This window comes from Phalacrocorax carbo, chromosome 3 (genome assembly GCF_963921805.1).
Source record: "Phalacrocorax carbo chromosome 3, bPhaCar2.1, whole genome shotgun sequence".
NCBI lineage: Eukaryota > Metazoa > Chordata > Aves > Suliformes > Phalacrocoracidae > Phalacrocorax > Phalacrocorax carbo.
In genome coordinates this window covers 123,426,877-123,453,372 of record NC_087515.1, presented here as the reverse complement: position 1 = coordinate 123,453,372, position 26,496 = coordinate 123,426,877, and the positions used below count along the sequence as shown (strand labels likewise).

The window sequence follows — 26,496 nt, the reverse complement described above, 5'->3', positions numbered from 1 at the left end:
ACAGCCTGATAGAGACCTGTACCAATGCCAAAAAAATAAGAGACAATGTCAAAAAAAAAAATCCCCTGAGTATAAGTGCAGTGATCGACCACTCTGAAGTTTCTCCAGGGTTTCAAAATTCCTCAAAAATTACTTTCTCCCATCTAATATAGCTCTGGATTTTCTCATTATCAAAAAATACTCTGACTGTTATCAACCCTGTGAGCATGCTGAACACTTCATATATTTTAGTGGGTTTGTGAAAGTCAGGTTCTTGGTGGGGATTAAAGATTTTGAGGGATGGAAGGCTTTTGGAAGATTTCTTATGAAGTTCACTGTCTACTTTAGATTCTTTTTCTGTGGTAATATGCTAATGCTAATGGCATCCAGCACAGTGGAGGAAGATCTTGCACAGTTTTAAAGTTTTACAGATGCAATTACAAGTGAGAGTGAGCTGCTAGCTTCCTTTAGTCTTTTTAAAATTCTGCACGGATAGATAGACAGGCAGACAGATAGATAAAACATTAATCCTTCTAAAAATGTTGTTCCGTTTGTGGCCAAAATAAGATTTTATGGCATTCACTGCAAAGGTCAACTAGAAGTTCTGTACAAAATAGTATCTTCTTTTATCAGTTTGAAAATAACTTCTGCTTCAGTTTCCTTCCTCATACGCTAGCTTATTCTTTGCGCAATTGCAAAAATAAATACCATAGGGAAAAAAAACAATTTTCTGTTTCAATCTACTTCTTTCCTGATGCTTCCATGGAGCCGGTCAATTAATAACGAACATCCAAGAAGGAGAGATACCTCATCCAGTCTGGTTTGGCAAAACAGTTTCTTACGCTTTTTCACAGAAAAGCACAGAAGAGCACGTAGCGTATAAAATGTTGCAAGACTCAGCATTATGTCGTCAGCTTCATGTGGTAAGAGTATTGATCACTTGCTTATAATACGGGTATTTTCTTCCACTAACTGTTCTATCAAAGTCACCTTTTCTTTAAATTAGAATCATCTGGTTTCGATGATTGGCTTGTGAAGCCTTGAATCTGGCATTTATGTAGTTGTTGTGACAATGTATTAAAAATCCTGTTCATCATCTGACGTCCCGCAAGTGTACGTTGTCATAGAAAGTCGCGGTCCGTGCTGACGCCGCAGGCTTCGCGCTGTCCCAGGGTTACTGAGTTGGGCCTTTTATAGCGTCGCTATTTCAGTAGGTATGCACCTACCCTAGACAAATGACGTGGTTTTGACAGCTGTTGTCAAAATGCCCGCCTACACTCCACACATCTTGGAGTAGTGTTGAAAACAACTGCTCCTCCAGTGTGGACAAAGTCAGTCGAGTTCAACACCTATTGTAACAAATTCTTCTATACATGCTGCGCCAAATCCTATGCAGGCAGGTTGTCCCGTGAGCCCCTGACAGGCATGATTTGCTACGGGAAGCAAAGAACTTACCTGACCTTGTCCACAGCCATGAGGCAACCATTTCTACTACTACTTGAGTGGATCCGAGGGTGCAAAACTATTTTTGACAGCCCTCATCAAAACCAGATCATTTTTCTAGAGAAGACAAGGCCCCAGTGACACTACATGCCATACGTGCTGACGTACAATGGGGTGAGTTAAGGACAGGGGATCATCACTCAGAAAGGCACTTACTTATTTTATATTCAGATTACCTTCATAGACAGAATAGTATTTAGTAAAGGTTGTATTGATAGTTTCACATATGGTAGTTTAAAGAAAATAAGCGCACATATTGCGTGCATCTATTAAATTAGGCAGGCTGCACAGATAATAACAGCCCAGTTCTCCTCCCACACTAGTGTAAATCAAGAGGGGTACCACTGAAAGCCACTGAGTTACTTGTACCGGAAAAACACTAATATTTCTGAATACATGACACACAGACACTTAATAAAGTTCCTTCTTCTCACTTAATTTTCATGACTGCCTTTAACAGTTCTGTCTCTTTTGGATCCAGAGCATAAAATGGGGAGAGGAAGGGGAGCAGGGAAGGAGCATAATGACAGGAGTACAGGATGGACAGCCAGGAAAAGAAAATTGCCTGTCCCATTCTCACTTACTCTGAGATACAGAGCAAACAGCAGACAGACTCACTGAGCATTCTGAACATACTGAGAGCTCTCTGTTTATTTCAGATGTGTAAAACGCCATGACTTGCCAGTAAATGTAGCAAGGCATGCAAGTGCGTGCATGAAGATAACATATTAGTTACAAGAATTATAATTGTCCTATGATTATCTTTTCTTTCTTTCCTGAATCAGGGTGAAGGTGCCATAATCTAGCAAGAATCTTATGATAAGTAATGTCAGAAATGGCTTTTTTTTTTTCTTTCTGGAGCTGCCGACTGTCTATTTTAGACATAACATCACCCTTTTACTGTAGCCTTCCACATAAAAGCAACATGAACAGTAACGTCTCTAAGCAAGCATGAATGATTGGCTTGCAGATTCTTTACCAAAAAGGGAGTTTATTTACTCCACACAGGTCATAAATTTCCTTAGAAAAACTATCAGTGGTAATCTACATGTGGTGTTTAGTAAATAGAGCTTTCCTCTGGTTCCCTCAGTCCATGTTCTTCAATTGTCAAAAACAGTGGAAGACGGTTTTCTTGTGCCTAAAAATATGAAATATTCTAGCTCATTAAAATGGAGTGGAAACGAAGAGCTGAAAGACTTTATATCCTTCAGCAAGACGGACATTTAGGCATGGAAATGTGAAAGGATAAGGAGCGCAACCCAAAGTAGCAAGCTACCTAAAGGCTTGCCTCTGCTTCTCTTAGTGTGTCTTTAAAGCTGTCTCTCAGTGCTTAAGCAGCACCTTATTCCGTGAAGGCTCCCATTGAAATCGGTGGCACTGCAGACAGAATGAGGCTTTTCTTTCTTACCAAGGCAAAAAAAAAAAAAAAATAAGAGGGTGGGATCTGCCTTTTCATGTAACGGGCTTTTATCTGCTCAAAAATCACGCTAACCTCCGGGTGCCAAGCACAGTATGTTTGAAAGCAGTCCAAGGATGGGAAGAGCTGCTCTATCTTCTCTACTACAAAGGGAAGCTTGGTAGTAATGAGAGCTGCCATGGTCTTCCAAGAAAGGTTTTGCATCTACTTTGCCCCCTCTGAGGACCTCTCCCTTGTTCCTCCTGGATACTTCCAGGTTATGTCTTTCTTCTTACATTTAAATTAGAAAAACATTTGAGTGACTGACTTCACGATGAGTTTTGCCATGAAAGGACAGAAGGATTTCTCCCTTGCTTTTCAAGATGTATGCATTTAAGAAATTATATAAATATTTATAAGATAAACTAGAATAACAGGTTTTGGTGTTACATCACATAAGTGCCTAATATCATAATACTCCCAATACCCCAAGGTCAGAGAATCTTACTCACATTTGAATGTCTACTGTTAACAGTGAAGATTTTCATTACTTGCGTTCCTTCTAGAGCCTGACCAGCATTTGAAACAAATAGTTTAAAACTTATCATACTTATCATAACTGAATTATGAAGTGCGTTCTGAAAGAAATGCCCAGAATTTGTTCATGACTCTTTTTTCTTTTGTATCACTTCAAAACAGACTATTTAAAAAAAAATCTGTAGAGAATTTTGACTTTTGAACTGAGAGTATAAGCCAGATTTCAGCCTGGAAGGAATTTTTATGGTTGAATTATAGACTTCTAAAAGACACAAGTTAAAACTGAACTGCTGACAGTCATTCTGATCATATTTTATAACCTACTATTAACTAGGATGAGTCCTTAAAGGAGGAATAGATCCCATATCTATCTGCTGACTCTAGGGTTTCTTATCCTTTCCTCTAAAACATCTAGTGCAGCCTACTGTCAGACTAGACTGACTACAGATCCAATCCCGTCTAGCAAGCCCAGTGCTGCTATGGAGGCTTTGCAAGATTTAGCTGCCAGCTACTCCATCTGTACTGAGCACGCGCAAGAAAAACCTCAGCGATTTTCAGCAGCTTCTAACTTGGCCAAGTTCGGGTGGATCTTTTTGGTCAAGGGCAACAAAGGAACTTATATGATTTTTCCTCCTTATTCCTCTTCTCCTCAGTAGAACTTCCCATCCCGGCTCTGAAATAGATATCGGGATGATTCTAAGAAATTTTAAACTGTTCTGAAACAATGTGTTTTCTTTTAACGCCGATCTTAGAAGCAGCAGAAGTATTTCTGCTGGAAGTTTCCAAAAAATTCAGCTTGAGGCAGGCTCAGGATTGAAAAGCTCATCCTGAACAGTTAAAAATTGGCAACGTTATGTGAGGGAAAACAAGGTCGTATACTGGAAAGCGGTAGACAAGCTTAACTGCAGATACTGCTGGCAGCTTCACCTATAACATTTTTTCTGCCAGATCTTTGTCTGTTATTACTAGAGAGAATCATTCCTGTGATGTCTAATGTTTTGTCATCTGCTCTTATGGCTTCTTCCTGGACTGATGTTGTTGTCTCCTGTGACTTGGCTGCCAACTCCACGGCAGTCGATTGATCCTGTGTTACGCTCCACACACTCGAGGTCCTAAGACCACACCTAACTTGGGGCACACATATATTATGCTAAAATCTGTCCAGGATGCTCGGCGTTTTCGGGATTACATTATGTCATACTGTAAATATTATGATGTTCTTGATCCCCTGGTCTGGCCTGACTATGTTTAGTTCATCATGTGAGTGAATTTTCAGGGAAGAAAGGGCAAAAACAGGCTAATTTTTATAGTTCCTCAAAGAGTTGGTTTGCTATGTCCATTATGTTTGCTCTACATTTGCCATCACCGTGTGCTTTCTTCTTCTATTACACTCCTGCAGACTGCTCCACGCCTTTCAATGTCATATGTTTTCATCCTCTTTAGGACAAGTCTATCACTATTTGGTGTTTTTCTATCGTTCCAGCTTCAAGATCCATGTTATTAACAAAGAATATGCCTAAAAATTATTTCTACCATTCATGCTGCTGAGGATAGATTTACAGTGGGAATCCTCACCGTTGCAACCCTGAGAGAGTCAATGCAAGAATCTGGTGGTGTGCTTGTAGTTGGGAGTGTTGAAAACAACCTCTCTCACTCGAGACTCACTTACATCTTGTAGTATCTTCTGTGTGAGCTTTATGGAGCTTGTATCTGGCCAGAGTGCACTTCATTAGTCTCTTAAAAACCAGCATGCAAAATTTAGAGACTCTGCAAGGTTCCAAATGCATAAACCCTTTTTAATTACAAACAGTTCTACCACCCACTTTCCCCACAGTCAGTCAAGGGAACCAGTTTTCATTGAGGTCAACAGAAAAAATAACCGTGAAGCTTCTGGCTCGTGCTGGGTTTATATATGCTGAAAGAAGGGGGAAAAAAGAAGAAAACTTAAGCTCTCATATTTAAGCCTTTACATCTCTAAAACAATGTGCTGATTTTATCTGAAATCATTCAAGGAAAAAAAAATTTACTTCTTCCTTATTCTGAAATTAGTTACACAGAAACTGGGAGGAGGATTAATGGAAAGGGACAAAGTCAATCTTGCCATGAAAAAACCAGTTTGTCCCTAACTATGGGGACCCTAATAACTTTCTACAGTTAGTTTTTAGTTTGCACGTTACGAGCAAAAAAAAATAAAGAATATAATTTCCTTGAAAAAGGCCCAACATTTTTCTAATCGTACTCCCCATTCAGGCTTTTCCTGCCAGAAAACACAGGCCATACTTTCTCTTTCAAACGCTGTTGTAAGATGACAAGAAGGGCCCACGTTTCTTTCCTTCGCAATGATGACGTGGTCATTTGCTGCTTTAAACCTCCCTGAAATACAGGCAGTTCCAATGGGGCATAAGAGGTTGCAGACAAGGGGGGGAAATGGGAGAACCCCACGGGAGGACTGAGACCTGGGCTGGCAGTCCATCCTTAGTAGAGAGGCAGAAAATAAATCATTTAGGAAAAAAAAAAATCAGAAGCAGGAACTATTTACTTTGTCGTTTGAATAACGTGCATTTCACTGCGTGCCATGGAGGAGCCGACAATTTTTCAGTAGTGAGACGGCAGGTTTCTTACCAGCTTTCAGAATTTTTCTCCCAGTGTTACTGGATTGCTTTACAGATGCGGAGCCCCACTAATCTTTGGACTTCTGTATTTAACACGTATTTTTATATCTCAAAAGGTAAACGTTAATAGTTAGTGCCCCGTTTCATACTGAAGGAAAACTTGCCAAAAAGCCTTGTCGGAGGTCCCAGAGCAAGTAGGCATCAAATCCTGAGACAGAACACAAGACTCTCAGCTCTCGGTCCTCACTTCCTACTGAAAATACCGGGGGAAAAAGTAATATTCCCAAGACTTATTTTTTAATTTAATAATTTTCTAGCCTGTCTTTCAAAGCTTTAGGCTTATGTTTGTATCGGGGACTCTAAACGCTAAAAACCAGTGCATGGTGCTGAAATATGAAATGCTTTCGACTAATTTCGGGACACAAAGAATCTTCTTTTATCTGGGCCGTAAATCAGCGGGGCAGGGACACAGTAGTTAAACAAACCATAGTAGTCCATAGGCTGACTTATGAAAGCTGTAGTTACAGAACTCATTACCACATGCCTACTTAACAGACCAAATAACCTGCAAATCTAGAGTTACTATTTGTCATACTTAAGAAAAAAGTAAAGAATAGCTGGGCAAACAGTCAATTTACAACCAAAGCGAAAGCAAAGCCCTGCCAAGAGACACTGGAGCTTATCTTGCCCCTACTGAAATGAATGGAAATCTGGGCAAAACCTTCTCTAGCATTAAGCTCACTTAAGTTCACACATTTTGGCTCGATGCACGTTTTCACGAGCAAAGAAAAAATTTTGGGAAGGTAGATTTTGGAAAGAGAATATTGGCAAGTCCTTAACTATAGTAATAATTGCTGACATTGCTGTAGTCGCTCTGACTAAAAATATCCAATACAACAACAGACCCAGTGAACCCGTTCATTTATTCCAGTTTCACAAAGGCTATTTACATACACAGAGAAGCTCAAAATAAATTCTGTATTTGTTGTACTTACAGCACGTTCCAGCCCAACAAACTGGCATCAAAACTATTTATTTAGGGAACATCGTCCAGGTTAGAAACTTTCGAATTCGACAATTATTTTGCAGCTCGAGCACACGATGCTTACAGCAGGAGTGTGCTGGGCCCATGTTTTATAAATGTAACAGTAAACAGACTCGGCGCTCCTTAAAACATTACCTTTTTGTCCAAAAGCAATCTGATTACGGCTGTATTCATAACAGGGTTTAAAGTAAAAAAGCTTGAAGACAATCGAAATTGCAGCAAGTGTAGCCGTACTAATGAATATCTTATTTTATAAAGTGGACCCGAAGGTGTTTGTGAAGACATAACTCGCCATGCAAGCACATTTTTTCACTAACCTCCTGCAATTCTCAAACATCTTAAAATACGACCCATTTTGCAACCAGGGCTAAAATTCCGAGAAGTTCTGAAATAAAACCCGAGGAAAGCCGAGCAGCAGGGTTGCTCTCCATTTCAGCCAAAACCGTGCCAAGGTTCCAGATTATATATATCATAACATAAATTACTATTTCTGAAAAATCCCATCCAGCTTTTATGCAGGTCCATAAACATTACTGGTACTTTTATTAATTTGTCCATAACCATTTAAATAAAATTCTAGTGCTCTGAGCCGTGATCTGTTCCAGGCTGTAGTAAGTTCCTGTTAAATGTGCAAATGTTCAGCAGAAAGATATTTTTGCATGGAGACTGAAAATCAGCTGTGCCAGATACCTGAAACTTTGTTAGGGCGTTCAGTGGAAAATTTTATTTCGACACTATAAATAACCGTGGACTATTTTAAGTGACCTTACACTGGTAGCTTCCAATAACTTATTTTAGTTTATCCTAATTAACTTTTAATTTTATTTCAGTAGGAAGAGAGGCGACTGTAAAGCTTTTAGGGTGACTAATTAAAAGTGGAAGTGTATCTTCTTGTTTGAAATAAAATAAATCATGATTGTCAGGCTTATACTTGGATATAAGACAACCCCTTGCGTTCCTTCTAGCACCTTTGGAATGGCTCTAACGGAATGTATTTCCCCTCCAGCTAAAGGAGGGGGGGGGAAGAGTCAAAAGAACATAAACATTTTACCAAAATAATGATGAAAAAATATATTTTCTGTATTGCAACTCTGGCAAACCAGAGTTTCTGTATATGCTGGTCCTTATAGGTGACGAGTGATTGTCCCTTGGAAATGCCTGCGGGCGCTCTGGGGGAAAAGCGGATCCCTAGGGCTGTCGGAGAAGCAGGGCGAGCTCAGGAGGGGTTTGCGGTGTTACCCACAGCGACTGCATTTTCACGGCGGGATAGAAAACTTCCACAGTCCCTCCAAGAGTGGAGCAGGAAAAGAAAAGCAAAAAAAAAAAAAAAGAGAGAGAAAAAAAGGAGGGGGGGGGAGGAAAAGGAAGAAGAGGGCCTAGGTCCCTGCGGGGCCGTGGGGCAGGGGCTGTGAGCCCCCGGTTTCACCGTGGGAAAGGCGGGAGCGGGGGCCGGGGGCGGCGGGGCTGGTGCCCGCCGGGCGCGGAGCGGGGCGGGGGGGCGGCAGCCGCGGTGCGCGGAGCGAGAGCTCTCCCCTGTGACCGAACGTCGCAGCTTTCCGCAGGGCTATTCTCTAAGAGCAAAAAGAAAGAAAGGAAAAAAAAAAAACCAACCAGAAAAAAAAGGCCAAACCAAAGGCGAACGGAAGGGGCAGCGCTGCAGCCTGGGCACGCACCTTCCCCCCCACCCCGGGCAGAGCCCCCCGCATGGGGGGGCAGAGATTGGGGGGGGGGGGGGCAGAGATTTGGGGGGCGGGGGGGGGGCAGCGTTGCCGGCGGAGCGCGCGGAGGATCCGCGGGGCGCGGAAACAGCCCCGAGGGTGTCTCTACACCGCCCCCCCCCCCAAAACCACCCCCTCCACCCCCCCCCCCGCCCGCGTTCGTGGGGCCGGCGGGCTGCTGCGCCCCGCTTTTGGCGGAGGGGCGGGCGGGATAAACCCGGCTTTTCTGCTGGGTCAGGGCGCCGGCCTAAGGGCTTGTAGAGGCTCCGTGAAAAGGACACATTCCCCCCCCTCCCCCCGCACCCCAACACGGACGGACAGACGGACACACACCGCCGCGAGTCACACACAGGCGGCGAGCAAGGAGCACACACGCAGCGCCGGCTTTTTACAAGAAGGTGGAAGCAGCAAGTCGAAGTAAAGCCTTAGAAATTAGAGGGAGGGTTGTGATAGGTTGTTATCTGCGCTGGGAGGCGTTTACACTTTTTTACTATTGGGTATGTAAATTGTTTTTAATAAGATCTGCCCTTTTTTTTTTCTTTTCTTTTTTTTTTTTTTTTTTTTTTAAGGCAGAAAACAAACCAGACTCCCTTTACCTTAATAGTCTGAGGGGGGTTTTATAGCTTTCATTCATTCAAGGAAATGGTTTAGGCTTTAGACTACCGGAGACTTAGAAAAAAAAAAAAAGGCAAAAAAAAAAAAAACCCCAACCCTTTGGCACCAGATTATTCTTACGATTATTTTTTTTGCAAACAAGATTTTTCATGCTTTTTTTTTTCTTTTTTTCTTTTTTTTTTTTAAACAAACAATCCCAAAAGTGTTAATGGAAAAAACCCGGAGCGAAGCGGAGATGGGAGCCCGTCTCCTGGTGCCCCCTTCCCCGTCCCCCTCCCCGCGGTGAGAGCGACTTCAAGCGAGGTCTCTCCTCCTGCGGGGGATGCACGTTGTATTTATTTTGAAGGCAGCAGAAGTCTGAGGACTGAAGCACCACGTGCTGCTGCCTCTCATCAGCATAATGATCGCCTTAGCCAGAGAGTCCTGTATATATAAACCACAAAAACCTAATCATTAGAAATCCCAGCCTCCAAAAACCACATTCAGGACAAAAAAACTGTGGCTTTTTTTTCTTTCTTTTTTTTTTTTTTTTTTCGGCTCCTTCATCTTCCCCGACCTCAACTTCTCGGGACCCAAAAGAAGTTTGTTGGGTTTTGTTGCCTTTTTTTTTTTTTAAAAAAAACCCGGTTTTTCAGAAAGAAAACTAACTCAAACAGACCGACGTTTTAATGATTTTTTTGCTGCTGTTGTTCATCAAGGGCGGAAAAAAAAAAGATTTTTGCTAGTCTGTTCGACTCACCGGACCTGGATCCAGCAGCGACTTAATTAAAAGGACCGGACTGCACCGAGGCTGCCTTTTCCCAGAGTTTACTTGGTCATATTTTAGAAATCAGCCTAAGGAGGACTGTTTTGGGGTGGTTTCCCTTTTTTTTTTTTTTTTTCCAACTATGCTCCCCGCTTTTTTTCCCCTGGCAATCCGAAAGTTCAACTTTTCTTAAGCCCTGCTCCTCCCAGAGGAACCGGCTCAAGTCTCTCTCTTAATTATCAGCCGTGTGACTTTCCTCCTCACCCCAACAACCCCCGTAACTTTCTTTCCACGCCGAAATCGCTTGGGGAGCTCCTTTTTTTTTTTTTTTTTTTTTTTTTTTTATTCTGGGTGGGGGGAGCCACTTTTCCCAAGCCCTTCCCGAGCTCCCGCTTCCCGGAGCCACAGGCGCTACGCGGGGGAGCCCGGCGGCTCCGCGCCTCCGTCCCAGCGAGACTTTTTTGTTTGCTCCTTTTCTCCTTTTTTTTTTTTTTTTCCCTTTTTTTTTTGTTGTTGTTTGTCCGGAGGAGGAAGATTTCTTCGGAGGAAATCGGGACGTTCCCCTGAACACCCCCTCTCCGGGGCTGAGAGTTTACGCTCCTCTCCTGGCGGCCGCCAGCAGCAGCAGCCGCAGCCCAGGAAGCCGAACCAGCAGCGAGTTTAACTTCTCCCAAGGCAACCTTTTGAAAAATCCGAAAAGGAAAAGAGGACGGGGAGGGAGGGGAAGAAAAAGGAAAGAAATTCAACCACTTGAGGGAAGAAGCGGTGGCTAGAAGGAGGGAAAAGAGCAGAGAGACTGTGCGAGAAGGAAGGAAGGAAGGAGGAGGAGAAGCGGCAGCAGCAGCGTTTTGCAGCTGGGCAGAAGCCGGGACCATGCAGTTTCCAGCCGGGCTTTGCTAAGAGGGGCAGCCCCGGACCCCACAGCCAGACTCTGTCTCGTCGCTGCTCCAGCCGCCCCCAGACCGGCATCGCCCCCCGCCCCGTCCATCTTTCTTTTTTTTTTTTTTAAAAAAAAAACAAACAACCAACAAACCCAAACAAAAACAGACTGAGATTTTTTTTCCTCGTGCGTTTAATCCGCTCCTTTTTTTTTTCTTTCCTGATCCACTTTTTTGCCCCTCACCCTCACCCCTCCACTTTTTCATTCACCCCTTTTTTCGCTATTTTTTTCCTTTTTACAACCCACACCCCCCACTACACGCCTCCTCCAGCGATCCCCCCACCGCTCCCCCCCCCCGCCCCCCAATTCGCTAACTTGTGGCTGTTGTGATGCGTATTCCCGTAGATCCCAGCACCAGCCGGAGGTTCAGCCCCCCCTCCAGCAGCCTGCAGCCCGGCAAGATGAGCGAAGTCAGCCCGGTCGTAGTAGCCCAACAGCAGCAGCAGCAGCAGCAGCAGCAGCAAGAAGCGGCGGCCGCCGTGCCCAGGCTGCGCCCCCACGATAACCGCACCATGGTGGAGATCATCGCTGACCACCCCGCCGAGCTGGTCCGCACCGACAGCCCCAACTTCCTCTGCTCCGTCCTGCCCTCGCACTGGCGCTGCAACAAGACCCTCCCGGTGGCATTCAAGGTGAGACACCCCCTCCCGCAGCCGCCGCCGGCCGGCAGTGCCTCCCCCCGCGCCGCGCTTCCTCCCGCAGGGGCTCCCGCGCCCCCCGGTCTGCAGGGGCTTCTCTGACCCCCCGCTCCCCGCCGGCCCGCAATGCCTCCCCCGTGCCCCCCAAATTCCTGCAGGGGCTTCTCTGCCCCCCCCCCCCCCCCCCGGCCTGCAGTGCCTCCCGTGCCCCCCCCAGTCCTGCAGGGGCTTCTCTGCCCCCCCGCGGCCTGCAGTGCCTCCCGTGCCCCCCCCAGTCCTGCAGGGGCTTCTCTGCCCAGGGGCTTCTTGCCCCCCCCCCCCCCCGGCCTGCAATGCCTCCTGTGCCCCGTGTGTCCCGCAGGGGCTTCTCAGCCCCCCCCCCCCAGTCCTGCAATGCCTCCAGTCGTCCCCCCCTCAAAGTCTTGCAGTGGCTTCTGTTTCCCGTCCTCGTCCTGCTGTGCCTCCTGTACCCCCCCGTCCTGCAGTGTCTCAGTGCTCCCCCCCTCCTGCCGTGCCTCTGGTCCGTCCGTCCGTCTGCCCCCCCCCCCGCAGTCCTTCTGTGCCCTCTGTCCTGTAGTCATGTGCCCCCCTCTGTCCCGCCAAACGTCCTCTCCCCCCCCTCACTCCAATGCCTCCTGTGCACCCCGCTCGGTGCCTCCCACCCCCCCATCCCCCCGTCCTGCAGTGGCTCCCGTGGCCCCCCCCGGGTCCTGCTATACTTCCTGTGCCCCCCGGAATGCCGGCTCTGCCCCCCTCGCCCTTGCAGGGGCTCCGGTGCCCCCCCTTGCAGTGCCCCCCCTGCCCGCCCAGCGCGCACCCCCGGAGGCATCCCGTTATCTCCATCCCCGCGGGGCTGTGCCGGCGTGTGCCCCCCCCGCAGCCCTGGGCACCCTGTGTCCCCCTCAGCAGCACCCCCGGAGACCCCCCCTTCTCCCCACAGACCCTCTCCTGCGCTTCGCTTTTTTTTTTTTTAAAAAAAAACCCAACAAACCCAGAAACCCTGCTTTCCCTCCCAGAGGAAGGGGGGACTCACCCATCGGCCCATCAGTGTGGGGGTGCAAAGTGGGTCGTGTCCCCCCCCCAAACCCAGCACCTCACCCACCGGGGTGCCCCTGCCTCTCCCTCCCTGCTCCTAGGGGTGGCACTGGGGGATTTGGGGTGGCTTTCGAAACGTGCTGGGGGGTCTGGGGTCCGAGGGTCAAGCTGGAGGTGCTGGGGTGGGGGGTGGGGGGCCGGGGCTTTGCACCTCTTACCCCAGAGGCAGCCCGGGCTGAGAGGGGGCTGGGAAGGGGGAGCCGAGGCTCCTGGGGGGGGGGGGGTACACGGGCCCCTTCACTTCTCCTGGTGGACAAGGGAGGAAGTGTCTGCCCAGAAGACGCTCTCCTTGGCAGGGCTCGCACGTTTAAATAATAAATACCACCCCGATCTGCACCGGGGATGCTGCTTTTAATTTTCTGTCTACATCCCCACGGCGTGCTACTGAGAGGAAAAGCTGGGTTTTTTTAAAACTATAATAATAACAACAATAACTGCGTGCTTTAAAGCAAAGCCTTTTCCTCCCCTAGCAATATTCGAAAGCGTTCCCCCTGGAGTTTTCTCTCCTGTGGCCTTGGGGAGGGAGAGAGCGATGGCTCGGGTGTCCCAGAGCACCTGCCCGAGCGGGGCACGGGGTTGGAGCCGGGGTGGGGTGGCCCAGCGGGAGCCCCGTCGCTCCCACACCCGCTGCGTGAAAAATAACGCGCCTGGAAATCACTCAAAGGGTAGAAGAGCTTGGAACGGTCTCACCCAGAGGGTTTGCAGAGCATCGCCCTGTTCTTGCGCTTCCCGGTCGCTAACCGTGCTATCACGGCCGTTTATCTGGGAAAAATTAGTAAAAGCGGTGAAATGAGCCGGCGTTGAAGTGACTGGTGATAAAGATGAAGCTTCGCTTCAAAACTGTAATAGGGGCGAGGATGAGAGTTGACTAAAGCGCTGTGGCGTGGGGGAAGCCGCCTGGGGCTGCAGGGGAAGCCCTCGCACGGGGCCTGCTTGTGTGGGTCGCGGGGGTCGGACTAAGGAGCAGTGGCAGAAAAAAGCGGGGTGTCTTCTGTTTTCGTGACTCGGCGTAGCACTCGAGGGCTCCAGGTGTGGGTCACAGTGATTCTGATTCACAGGGGCTGCGGGGGAAGGAGGAGGAGCTTTCGGAGAATTGTGATTATAATTTAACTGAGCGTTAGATTAAGCCGGTATTATAGTTACTCTTTATGGAAGGGGCGCGAGAGCTCTTACGTTATCGTGCTCGCATCGCAGTTTTCGTTTGAAACGTCTGAGCCTTCTCCTACCTTACAGCAATTCAAAGGATGCGGTCACAGTTCATTAGAATAAGGGAAGGAGCTAGACTAAATATTAAAGTATTTAGAATATTATTACAATAAGAATACTTACATGTGGTAAAAGGATAGAAAAAGGATTAGACCATTTCCCAAGCTTTTTGGGTTCATATATATATATTTATACATGCCTTATATTTGGGCCCTATATTTGATTGCTGACAGGGAGGTGTAGCTCGGACCAATTTACTGATGCATCAGTACGCGTCGCCCCTTGCACCCTTCCGCGTGGGTGCATCTGTGTTTTCACACGCAGCGTGCGACGCGTACTTCGCTAAATATGCCGAAGATGTAGACGCCCTTATTCACTGGGAAATTAATCTGAAACTCAGCCAAAACAATTTTGACCATTTAAAAAAATTTATTACGTTTTTCAAATGTAACTTGGGTGCAGCTGTCCAGTACTTTCAGACCAAGGAAGGGGCACGTGTGATACAGTGAAACGCTTGACTGGGGTATAACAGAGTGGGAATTATCTCTGAAAAGGAAAAAAACAGACAGATTTGACCTATAGAAATCTCGGCTAAACAGTAACTTGAAAGTAAAATAGCTCACAGACAACACACTTTTTGAAGTTTTATTGGCAATAAATAATACGTTGATGATAATGTTTTGAGTGGTGCGTTAAGTGTGTCATAAGTCTCTCGCAGAGATCTCTGGATATAGCACTGTTTTAATGTAAAAAACCAGATATAAATCATATGCAGGAGAGGAAGTATGTTATAAACAGTGCTGGGTTTGATTATAATTTTTTGAAATAATGTTGGCTTAGTATTAGATTTGAATTTTAAGTATTAGCGTTTACACGCGCTGGGGAGGGAGCCCGTGTTGAGTACTGACTAATAAGGGTGTTAATGCAAGCTGGCTTTGTGGGGAAGAGTATTAGACGTGTACCTCTGCACAGAGCTCTATCTATCTAGTGATATTCCAGCATAAAAGAAATAGATATCGTGCACTCAGGTCCAAATCGTGCTCACTTCTTAATGGCCAGCAGTACTTTATTTGAGTTGGCCTCTGTTTATGTGCCTGCCTGGGAGTTTTTACTGAAAGTCATAAAGACCCAAATTGCCACGTTAGATGTTACAAGTGGCTTCTGTCTGATGCTGATAGTAGCAAAGATCCTTAGCGGTCCTAAAGGCAGGAGGGAAAAAAAGGGACGTGAAGTCTAAAACCTCTCCCCAGTAGCACCACAGTAGTTAAGGGTCTGTCAGCATTTCTCCTGCAAACCCCAATTTTCAGAGTTTATAACTCAGCTGTTTTAAATAGCTTCAAGCTGAAACCTGCTGTATAAATTGTCATCCCAGATGTATATTTTGAAACAAAAAGTAGTGCAAATCAGTTATTCTGTTTTAAGTTACAGAACATTAAAATATTTTTAATAGTATCAGATGCTCTTTTGGCAATCTCTGGAAAAGGCGTTCTCAGTACGGAGGGTTTTACGTTCAGAGCCTGTTTGAATTCAGTGTTTTGCAAGGAAGGTTGTTGCGGTGGTAGATATCAATGTCTGAGAGGAACTGCTTGGCATGTACACTAGCTTTTTTCGAAACAAGCATTTTACTCTGCAGAAAGTCTTAGTACCTGCCGTTGTGTAGTAGTTTTGCTTCGTGCTTATAACTTCCGTCTTTAGGGTACATACTTTGGCCAGTTCAAATCCCACTGGACCGAAACTGGGCAAACAGGTTGCCTAACCAGACGAGAATTGTGTTATGCAAAAATTGCACAGTTATTTTCAACTTGTAAGAATTGGTTTGGTTTTTATTTTGTGGCTTCATCTGACTTCGTGTGCCTTTTTGAGCTTTAGTTAAAAAGCCAATGCAAAAGCAAAATCTACCTTTAATCACCAAAATGTGTAGGTAGTTTAATATGGAAAATAAAGATTTTGAAATAGTGGAGATATTTATGGTTGAAGAATAGGTGAGGAATGTGCACTGTGGCTGCTTTTAACCTGTATTTTTTTACGCAGTCCTTATTCGTTTCGCAGTGCCCTTACAGTCCTCTTTCTAAGAATAAGTAAATAATTTTGGATTGATACATGGCATAAAATTACCAGATCTGGGTTTATGCCAACAGTCTTTCAGTGTGTAAAGTTACTTTTTAAAATTCTCAAAATGTTGTGCATTTCTCCAGGTTTCAGACTTCTTTTGCAAAGCTTTTTTTCTAACCGCTGCTATGTGTGCAGTGTCTTCTGGCATTTCATGGCAAAGAGGTATGAAATGATGCAGAGGAGACAAGCATTTTACTCCCGTTGCATAGCAGGGGAGCTTCCCATGTAATAGGAGTTTCTTTTATTAGCCGAGGTTTTTATTTTCACCTCTGATTTCAGTTTGTCTTTTCCTTCAGTCTTCTCCTAATGAGACAAATAGCAATATTGCATCATGCTGCATCCCAAAGCCAGGGCATTTTAGTAATGATGCAGCTCCTGATGAGGCACGATCAGCCCAGTGACTCCGGCAGCGGCACGTGCAGCTTCAGGCTGATGTCTGAGCTGACAAACTGAACTGACATCGTGGAGTGGAAAGGGTAGGGAGGAAACCTCTGAAAAGCAGTGGGAGGCAGGGGGGCCTTTGAGGAGGCTTTGCTACCTCATGCCCAGGTGTTGCAAGCCGTGCCCGTGTCCGGGAGACGGGCCGAGACGGAGACGGGATGCCACTGCCTGCTCCGCGCTCTGGTTACCTAGAGAGGAGGTGAGCTGAGGCTGCAGTCATTTCGCTCCCTCTTCCGAGGCCCCTGGCAGACTCGCACTTCCTCCTGTGCTCTCAGCTTCTTTGCGTTTCTGGAGTTAATGTGAATTTATTTTCTTGTTTTGTTTCGTGAGATATAAAAAGCATAGGTTGCGGCTCCCCTGGATGCTAATGTGCGTGGCAAGGCTGTTGGGAGATAACATGGTCTGTTGCAGGCTGGGGAGTGTTTTGTAAGTAGTCTCAAGCCCCGTGCTTTAGAGTTTAAGCCAATATCCATTTACTAAGGGTTAGAGTCAGCTCTATAATCTGTTCAGCAGATTATTATTTGTTATTTGATTATTATTTAGTATTCCTTACACCTCGCTTTGAAGCCGTCAGACCTGGTTGCTGTCAGACCCAAGGCAGTGAGCTAGTGAGACCTCAGATCTTACCCACAGCGGTGGTTCCTGTGTTTTTGTGTTCAGGGATGTTCATATCACTTTAAAGTAAAAGCTTTGCTTGATAGACGGAGACCTCACAGTATTTTGTGGCGAAACTCAGGTTACAGTTTTGGGTGGTATTACCTGGTGCTTTATGGAAGAACAGAAAAGCACCAGCGTAGCTCCTTTTCGTACAGCATTTCAGCTTTGCTTTCTTCTTGCTCTTCAGTATTTCTTTTGAATAAGACAAGCTGTAGTTTTCAGTAATACAGTCTATTTTAAATATTTTCAGATTGTTTTAGAGAAACATTGTGCAGTGCACTGGGCCACATAATGCTCTGCCTATATATTCAGAACTCCTCATTCTTTCCACTTAATATTAAAGTGCAACCTACAGTTATTAGTTTCAGGCAGGAAAGCCATTGCAAGCAGGGCTTTGACAAAATGTAACATATATTTCAGGAGACAGAATAAATTACCGTGAACAGTATAAAAAGTCGTATCTGACCGTGTGAACTGGTAGAAACTGCAAGGGGACAGACAGACTTCATATCTCAAGATTTTCTTTTTTCAGTTTAGAGTTCAGCCATGTAATATTTGTGAATCTCTCTTTGTTATAAAATTATTTCCAGCACCAGTATGAGCTGGCCTAACTGGGCAAAAGAAAATTATGTTCTTGATACTTTTGTGGACTTTTTTTACCCCACGTGAAGAAACATGTATATTTTCTACCTAGTAACGTAGTATTCCTGTTTAACTTCCTTTTTAAAAAGTCACAGTGCAGTAGCACTGCAGATATCCCTGGTGTTTTCACATCAGAGGGCAGGAGCTGCCTACTCCGTGGCATTCATCTAGTCAGGTGTTGGAGCACTGCGCAACCACTGAAGCATAAAAGTGAGACTGTCAGCTAGTTGAAACGTAAGGAGAAATACCTTAATATCTTCTGTTCACCCGTCCTGGAATTTGAGGGAGGTATCAGCACTAACCACATGCGACTCCTGCGAGTGCTGCGAAAATTTACATGCCTGTGAGGAAGTACAGCCTTTGTTTTATACTGCATCTGAAGAGTTTGAATTCCAGCCGTGAAGTGCTCCATCGCAGCAGCTTGTTGGGTGGAGAGCTTTGCCTGCTAATGCTGCCGGTGCCACTCCTGGGATGGGTAGAGGGGGATTTCTCTCTAGCTTGAAGTTTGAGGAGTTCTGGGGTTAGGGTGATGGGTGCAACCGGCAGAGAAGTAGAACCGAATCTGGGTGATATGGCTGCTAATAGTAATTTATAATTTTCCATTTCAAATGCGCTCCTGCTTATAATTTATGGATACGAGCCATGCCTCATGTTTTCTCGCTGCTCACTGGTTGCTAAGAACAAAGTTGGCCTTCGGGAAGCGTTAAACCATACACTCTACATAAGGATGTTGAATGTTTCTGAAGAAATGTAACAAAGAAGAAACTCCCTATTAGGCTATGAGAAAGGGAGACAATACAAGATGTTTCTTTGTTTGATGTGGCACTTTGTTCTGTGTTCAGCTAATACATGACTCTACACCACAGCGGGCTGGAGAAGCTGCCACAGAGCTTCGTAATGAGCATGGCAGCCTGCAAAGCTGGGATGGAGGCACGCGTTTTCAGAGTGTCGCCTCACGAGTTGTGGTTGTCTTCCCCTTTTAACAGGTGGTGGCCTTAGGAGAAGTGCCTGATGGGACGGTGGTCACCGTCATGGCTGGAAACGATGAGAACTACTCTGCAGAGCTGCGAAACGCTTCTGCCGTGATGAAGAACCAGGTGGCCAGATTTAATGACTTACGATTTGTGGGCAGAAGTGGAAGAGGTAGGCCGCTGCGTTTTATGTGTCCCTAACGAAGTAAGAACAATGTCTAGATGACAAACTCACTTTGCAATGAAACACTGATTAATCTGTAAAATAAATCGTCGTTGGCCTTTCGTTTGGAGGGATGAATGCATTTTTTATTTGCAAACTTCAGCGTTTGTGGAAACCAAGTTGAGAGTTTCTCTTAAGTTCTTCTGACTCCTCACGTCTCTGTTCGTTTTCATGAGACAGATTTTGAAAAGTGGTTCACAGAATACCTGCCTCCCTCTTTTAATCACGCAGTGAAGGTAGAAGGAAATGGGGGTGTTGGTGATCTGAGTTACGTGTAGTCAGAGAGTGTATCTCAGGCCACGGCAGTGAGAGACGGAGAATTCCCTTTAGCAGTGGAGCTGCTTGTGAAGTTGTTGCAGAAGACCTATAATTAAGGGGATTTTGCATATCACATGTGCTATAGGTTGTATTCTTTAAGGGCTTACATCTTTAAGGGCTTACAGCTATTCCTGGAAAGCTTTCTAGTGACTTCCCTGCCTTTTACAATCAAACTGCATATGACCTGCAAAAATAAGCTGTACTTTTCTTTTTAGTAAACTGGTCGACTTTTTATGAATTGCTGGTAAGCTTGGGCTTGAACTAAATTTAACCTTCACTTTAAATGACAGGGTAACTTGCAATTTATTTTTTTTTTGAAGATATAGAGTGCTGTCATTGTCTTCCAGCTGTTTAGGAGCTTCCTATAATCTGGAAACTGCACTACACTCATAGAAAGCCTTTGTAATCATGGCAAGTTTGCAAGAATTCCTCTTTAAAAGTCTTGTAGCTGCTTTCAAATTTGAGGTAATGATTGAAAGGATAGCTTGAAGGAAGCTGGCACTTCAGCTTTTGCTGCAGGAACCTTCAGAGGGTTTGCTGTATCAGTCGCTGATTCAACCTACATATTTTTTCCTTTATGTACTTGAAGTTATTATTCATTTTTTAAACTAGCCCTGCATGGGGGAAAACAAAGCAATAGAAGCTGAACAACTGCTTTGGGGAATTAGCAATAAAGCTAATTTTACAGTAGTATTCTTTAGAAAGCAGTTGTAATTCATCTTAAGGAAGGAAAGAGTATTTGTACAAAAAAAAATTAAACATATGACAGAGGCCTAGATGGTCTAAATTGGTCGGCACACTTTTACAATTACAAATGCTTTGTGAAAGTGGTTCCTTAAGCGTGGCTTACAGTGGCTATTTTTTATTTTAGCGACCTGGCCAATAATCCTCTTTATCATTTTACAACTTGAAAAGCATCGATAATGAAGAATAACTTGAAATACAGAATAACTACCGCAAAAGTAATGCAATATAAGTATGGAGTTTATTACCCTTTTGGATAAGGTGTTACCCATCTCTTCCATTTGTCTTGCTTTCTTTAAAAAAACCGGTCTGCTTTGTTATTCTGCTGATGGATTAGGCTTGAAAGTTCTCTGGCTCCATCGCTACTGCTGCCTTACAGTAAAAGTTCAGTAGTGTGTCAGTCTTTCAGTAGTGCTGAAAAAGAACTGAAATGTGATGTACTACCTCTGATCTGTGAATTTCATTTGAAACCTATGATATATACTTTTTATTAAAACATAGGAAATGAAATCGAGGGCTGAAAGCCTCAGTAGATACGGCTACAAGCGCATACAAACACAAACCTCCTAAACTTTGGTTCCAGTAGTTTTAATTTATATTTGTATCTAGCAGACTTGGAATAGACTTTTTCTCTGATCAATCTGGGTAGAATCTATGGAAAAGCGATAGTGTACTTTTCAAACCCTCAACATATTTATTTAAGAGACTTCAAAGAAAAACAAAGGGTGTGCACTGTTTTACTATATTGGCTTTCTGAGTTTTGGCTAGTTTCCCAAATAGCAATTTTTATATTTAAAAAAAAAAAAAAAGGAAGAAAAAAGACAGACTTAACTGCTTGCAGACTTTTCACGCATGGAAGATGAAGAAAGCTTCTTTTGATGAAGTGTAATTATGTCCAAACAGAGCTGACCCCCTCCCCCTATATTTCTTATGATCTTAACGGAAGAAAGTAGGGCTTTTCCTTTGAAGCAGCCGGGACTCGGTGGAGGATCTGAAATGCTGCATTCTGCTGCCAGAGGCAGGATGGAGAAATTGGTCCAGACTTGTCTTCCAGACTTAGAACAGAGAGGGGGAGAGAGAGAGAGGGAGAGGAGAAAGAGTTATCATTAATGATAGATTTTTAGAACTCTGCTGAAAATAGCAGGGAGAGAAAGCAGTAGCTGCAAACAGAAGTGAGAAAGCTCCTTCCGTAGACAAATATCGGTAGATACAGGTCTTGAAGTAGAACAGGAAAAATTAACTAATAAAGAAATCATTTTTCAGTGGCAAGAAACTAATCCACACCTGTTCCTGACTTTAGATTTACATCTTTCTAAACAGCTCGCTCTTTGATCTCTGTATCTCTAAAGTTGATTGTGAAGTCTGAATCATCAGCTTACCACTTCACCTCCTCTCCCACGTTTTTTCTTGCTTCCCATGGCTCAATGGAGAAACTTGATTTTTATACATATTAATGTTGCTTGCCTGACAGAAGCTTCACGTTTTGGTTTGTATAATTTCTCTTAAACACCTTTTCTGGATTCATAAGAATAAGTAACTGGGGCGCTTTATGTGAATGCAGAAGTCGTTTGTATGTGGTTTTCAGGAGGTAGCTCACTTTTACGAGCCCAATCCACAGCGCAGAGAAGAAAGAATTCCTGTCTTCAATAAGCAAAGGATCATAACCTTAATTTTGTTGTGTCCTGATACTTTAATCACATTAGCATCTAACTGAAAAAATATGCAACACGCACAAGCTGCCGAGTCTCCTTTCAAGCTAATTTCTGGGGTTTGCCTTGCGCTTCAGCATATGTCCATCTCGTCCTCCTCTGTGTCGGCTTGGCTCACATGTGTGAATAACAAAGAATGCACAGTTTAGACACACTGAAGCAGTAGTGCCAGATGACTGCTTGGCTGGGGAGTTTAATAAAAGTGACTTACAATTAGTCTTTAGCCTTTACAAGTGGATAGTTGAAATGACTTAACGGCAATAAAGAAAGGTGATAAAAAGTGCATTAAAGGATTTCATAGCTGAGGAGGGGTATCGGTGAAATATCTGTGGAAGGCATAAGCATCACTGAAACAGGGGACCTTAAAATTGATTTTGTTCTTAATCCCGTAATATGTAAATCATCTCTTGAAAGCTCTGGAACCTGAGCGTGCTGGCAGGGCGGCGCAGCTCCCCACGATGAAGTGATGTATTGTTTACTGAGTGCGAGGGGGCTTCATCAGCGTTACTTCTTTCATGCTTTGGTTTGGTAGGATCCCAGTTAGGGAACAAAACCAGTTTCCCTTTCAAATCAGATGCTTACCTGTTCAGCTTAGGCTGGCTGAGAAGTGATAATTTAGAAGTGCTCGCAGGCAAGGTCGAAACATAGCTCTTAGATATGAAGGAATGCATTTTTTTCTGGCCAGTGTATCCTGTTGAGATACATTTGGTGCAGAAAATCATGCAGACGTGATTTTACAGGGTCTTACAAAGTATATTCTGTCAGGTTAATTTTTAGTCATGGCAGACTTTTATACTGATTTGGCATCTAAATAGAATCGTAGCATCGGAAGGCCAAATTCTTCATTCGAAGGTGTACGGAAATCCCTTTAGTATCTTCGTTACCAATAATAATCTACCCATTTCATATGGGTATCTGTGATCTGAATGGCATCACCACACAATTTCATAGTCAGAAATTTTTGGCATGCAGAAATTTTTGGCATTTTGGCTGGCACCAAAGGAGGCCTTAAACCTGTCCTGGTGAATTTATATATGTCCAAGCAATAGGCTGAATTCCTACTTGGAGAGGGATAAAAGGCACAGACCCTTTTCAGCCCTAAACAAGCAGGTGTGGAGGCACCGAGTGCTTCAGTAGGGCTGGCGCTGTCTGTCGGAAGGCTGCCCACGCACGCTCCGTACGCTGCCAGGACACACAATTTACCTCTGGGGACGGCGATGGGCAGGACGGGACGAAGACTAGATGTCCTACACACACTTAACTCTCTTCCTGTGATGACCACTCTTTGAAGATTTGAGAAATAATCCCTTTCCAAACGAAACCGGGGAAAGCCACCTTCAGGCACGCGTCTCCACCGAGGCAGAATCCAGCCTCCTGAGATTTTTGCACCTTTGTCGGGGTCTTGGCCTCCCCTCTAACCTGCAACTCGTGGAGAGGTGGGCACAGCTGGAGTGCAGCTACACCTGGAAAATCATTTTACTCTAAATGACAGTTATATTTCCTTTAAAAAAAAAAATCCATGTCACATTCTAGTTCGTGAAAAATATAGCCAAGACAGTTTGAAGTTGCACTCCTGATAATAAATGATGCGTGTCTCAGGCAGGTTTGGGGGATATACGACTTGGACCAGAAAGAAAGACCAATTACTAGATTTGACAGCCAAAGCTCTGTTCTGTATTATGCCTTATATAGAAGCTGTTCTATATTAGGCTTGAAAAAACTGCATTAAGTTTGTGCTGTTACATATCGTTTAAGATTTGTGTCTTGATTGAATGCCTTCAGAGTTCAGCAAGAGGAAAAGCCCTAGCAAGAAAAATGCACGTATACACACAGGGAGGGGGGAGAAAAAAAGAGAGTTTTAAGTGTCTGGTAAAATAGCAGCTTAAATGAGCATGAAGGCCGAAGATTGCTGACTGTTTTATTGAGTCACTGTTGTACGCCCACCTTTTCCTGTCTTGAAACAGTTTTCAGTTTTGACTATCTGACATGACTAACCGTTGCATATCTAACAGATTACAACTGTCAGTGAGTCTCCCGAACGGGGGCCAGCGTCTTGTGAGAATGTGTGCTCAGACGCAGGCAGCTCCCTTTGTTTATTTCTTTTTAACGTTTTCATTCAGCTAAAGGCTGCGGATGATCTTGTGCAATCTCTGTGTGAATATGAACTTTGAAAAATAAAAAAAGAAGTGCAGGCTTACATTAGCAACGTACATGCACGCAGCAGTTTCTCACCCTCACAGGAAAGTTGGGGGCTTTCTTAGTATTTCATAGATAGAATATATGTAGGGAAAAAGGTCTGTTCCAGTAATAATGATATCATCATATTACCCCTGCATATGAAGGACAGGAGACACTGGTTCCCTGTTAAAATGAATCCCAGGAGGAAAATGTATTCTTTCCTCATCGTATTGTAGTCAAGTCAAACAAATGAAATGATAAAGCTGTGTGAAGTAAATAACATGTGGCCACATTCTGCTCTCTGCCACACAGCTGCAAAACTGGAGTAAATTTTTAAATTATCTGACTTGCTTTGCATTTACACCACTTTCAATGCAGCAAAGAATTTGGCTTGTCCTCAGCAGTGAATCAATTTTGTTCTGTCATTGTATGATGACCCATTATTAAATAAGGAACTTTTAGATTGTCAACACATGGACGTATTCCTGACATAGAGTAAAACCGAAGGGGAGGAAAACTCCTATGGTCAGTTATGTTTTTAATTTTCATGATTGTGGTAACAACAGGGAATAATTTTAAATGTCTCTGATTCTTTACTGAACATGCATGTGACTATTTTCATGTTGTAATCACTCATTCCTTGTTGTTTTTTTCCCTTTGTAGGGAAGAGCTTTACTTTGACAATAACTGTCCTGACAAATCCCCCCCAAGTCGCTACATACCACAGAGCTATAAAGGTTACAGTGGATGGGCCAAGGGAGCCAAGAAGTGAGTATTATATTCTTATTTTTGCACTTACATCTGCTTAATTTTGTTTAACAGAGACCCATAAATGAAATGTATATCTTTGTCAAACACTGGTTCTTGCTCAGCAAAATATGTAAGCGCATGCTTAACTTGGAGTCTATTGGACCACACACATGCTTGCATTAAACACGCACTTAAGTGCCTGGCTGAATTTGGGCAATCACGAACCTGATTTTCATTCACATCAAGGTCTTGATACATTATCTGCCAGTGTAAATGAACACTAAACCCACTATATTTATATATAATCTGATTTAGGCATCACAGATACAATCATGCAACATGCTGAATTCCCTGAACTCCTGTAAGCTTCCAACTAAAGACGTTTAGAACAAAATAGGAGGCTGATCTTTCAGGATCGGTCCTAACACAGAGAGAAAATATATAATATAGTGCCTTTTTGTTTGCCCTTAAATTCTTTTGCCAGCAGATAATTAATGCACCTGGTTAATCTTATCATATCTGAAATTGGTTTTCAGCTATGGACTTATTGTAGACCCTTGGGGGCCAAAGAGAGATAAAAACCCAGTATATCAGCAGCGTGGTCTTTGTTTCTTATTTGCGCACAGAACGTACATTTTATTTAAACATAGTCCAGTGATTTTCACTCAGCATGTTTACTTCATAGCAACGCACTTACTAACTTACCAAGAATCTATTTACAATAATCACTGGCTATAATTTTTATGACAATTGTGTTTTGCCATGTTCTAGCAGTTTTATGGGTAGCGCTTATTTTTAGATACAGTCAAGTCTGGTTAATCCATCCTGATTTATACGGCGCTCTCTCTGTCTGGCACATTTAGCTGGTAACTAGTCTCACATCGTATGGGGAGCGCTGATCAGCCAGATGCGGAGTTTCTTCTTAATCTAACTAGAACGAGTCTATCTAAATTGATCGGATTAACCAGGTATAGCTGTATTTAAATTACATTTAGAGGTTAAGAATTTTTCGATGAATAATCACATTTAAAAAAACCTTGTAATGGAAGCACCTCAAATAATTATTTTGCTTTTCATCTGCACATACAAACGAGACCTTTAAGGATCTTTCATGTTTTGTTTAAAATACCACAAAGACAGAAGAAGTCAAAAGACATAGGCAGAATTCACGCAGTTAAGTGTTTCTTGTGCTAATACACGCTGCGGTGTCACCTGCTCTTACACTGGGAGACGGGAACTGAAATGCCTTCTGTAAGAACAGTCCAGGCTGTAGAGTTTCACCTTGAATAACAGATAAGAAAAAGCAAGTAGGTATGGATGAATTTCATTGCCTAGATACTTGCATTGCTACCTGCTCACAGCTGAGGTGTCTGCCTGTCACAGCGAGGGGGTTTTTGTTCTGTCTTCTCTCCTGAGCTGAAGCAGTTCCCGTTCTTAATTTTCACCTGCAGCTGGTGCTCCGTGTAGCTGACTTGGAGACACCGGGCAAACTTGGAGTTTGCATTCATGGAGTAAAAACCAGGGAGTGAGTTATACATCATTTAGCCATTCCCATTTGGAAGCTGCTTCCATGTATGTGTTGAGGCATCCATGAAAGAGGAAATGTCCCCGCAGAGGACACGGCCGCTGTGAAAGAGCAGAGCGGTTTGACAATGATGCAGAGAATAGCGTGCACTACCCTGTGTGCCGCAGAAAGGCAACCTGCTTGCATCGGGACCAACC

General features: G+C 44.1%; 1 protein-coding gene across 2 annotated transcripts in view; it reads left to right on the top strand.

Moving 5' to 3' along the window:
* Positions 1-10,641: 10,641 nt before the first annotated feature.
* RUNX2 (RUNX family transcription factor 2) overlaps positions 10,642-26,496 on the top strand; it is a 92,189-nt gene continuing 76,334 nt past the window's right edge. For both annotated transcript variants that reach the window (XM_064448204.1, XM_064448203.1), the window contains exons 1-3: positions 10,642-11,722; positions 18,868-19,024; positions 24,688-24,792. In XM_064448204.1, the coding sequence (XP_064304274.1) occupies positions 11,420-11,722; positions 18,868-19,024; positions 24,688-24,792 (565 nt within the window). In that variant the 5' untranslated portion in view covers positions 10,642-11,419. The remainder of the gene's footprint in view (positions 11,723-18,867; positions 19,025-24,687; positions 24,793-26,496) is intronic.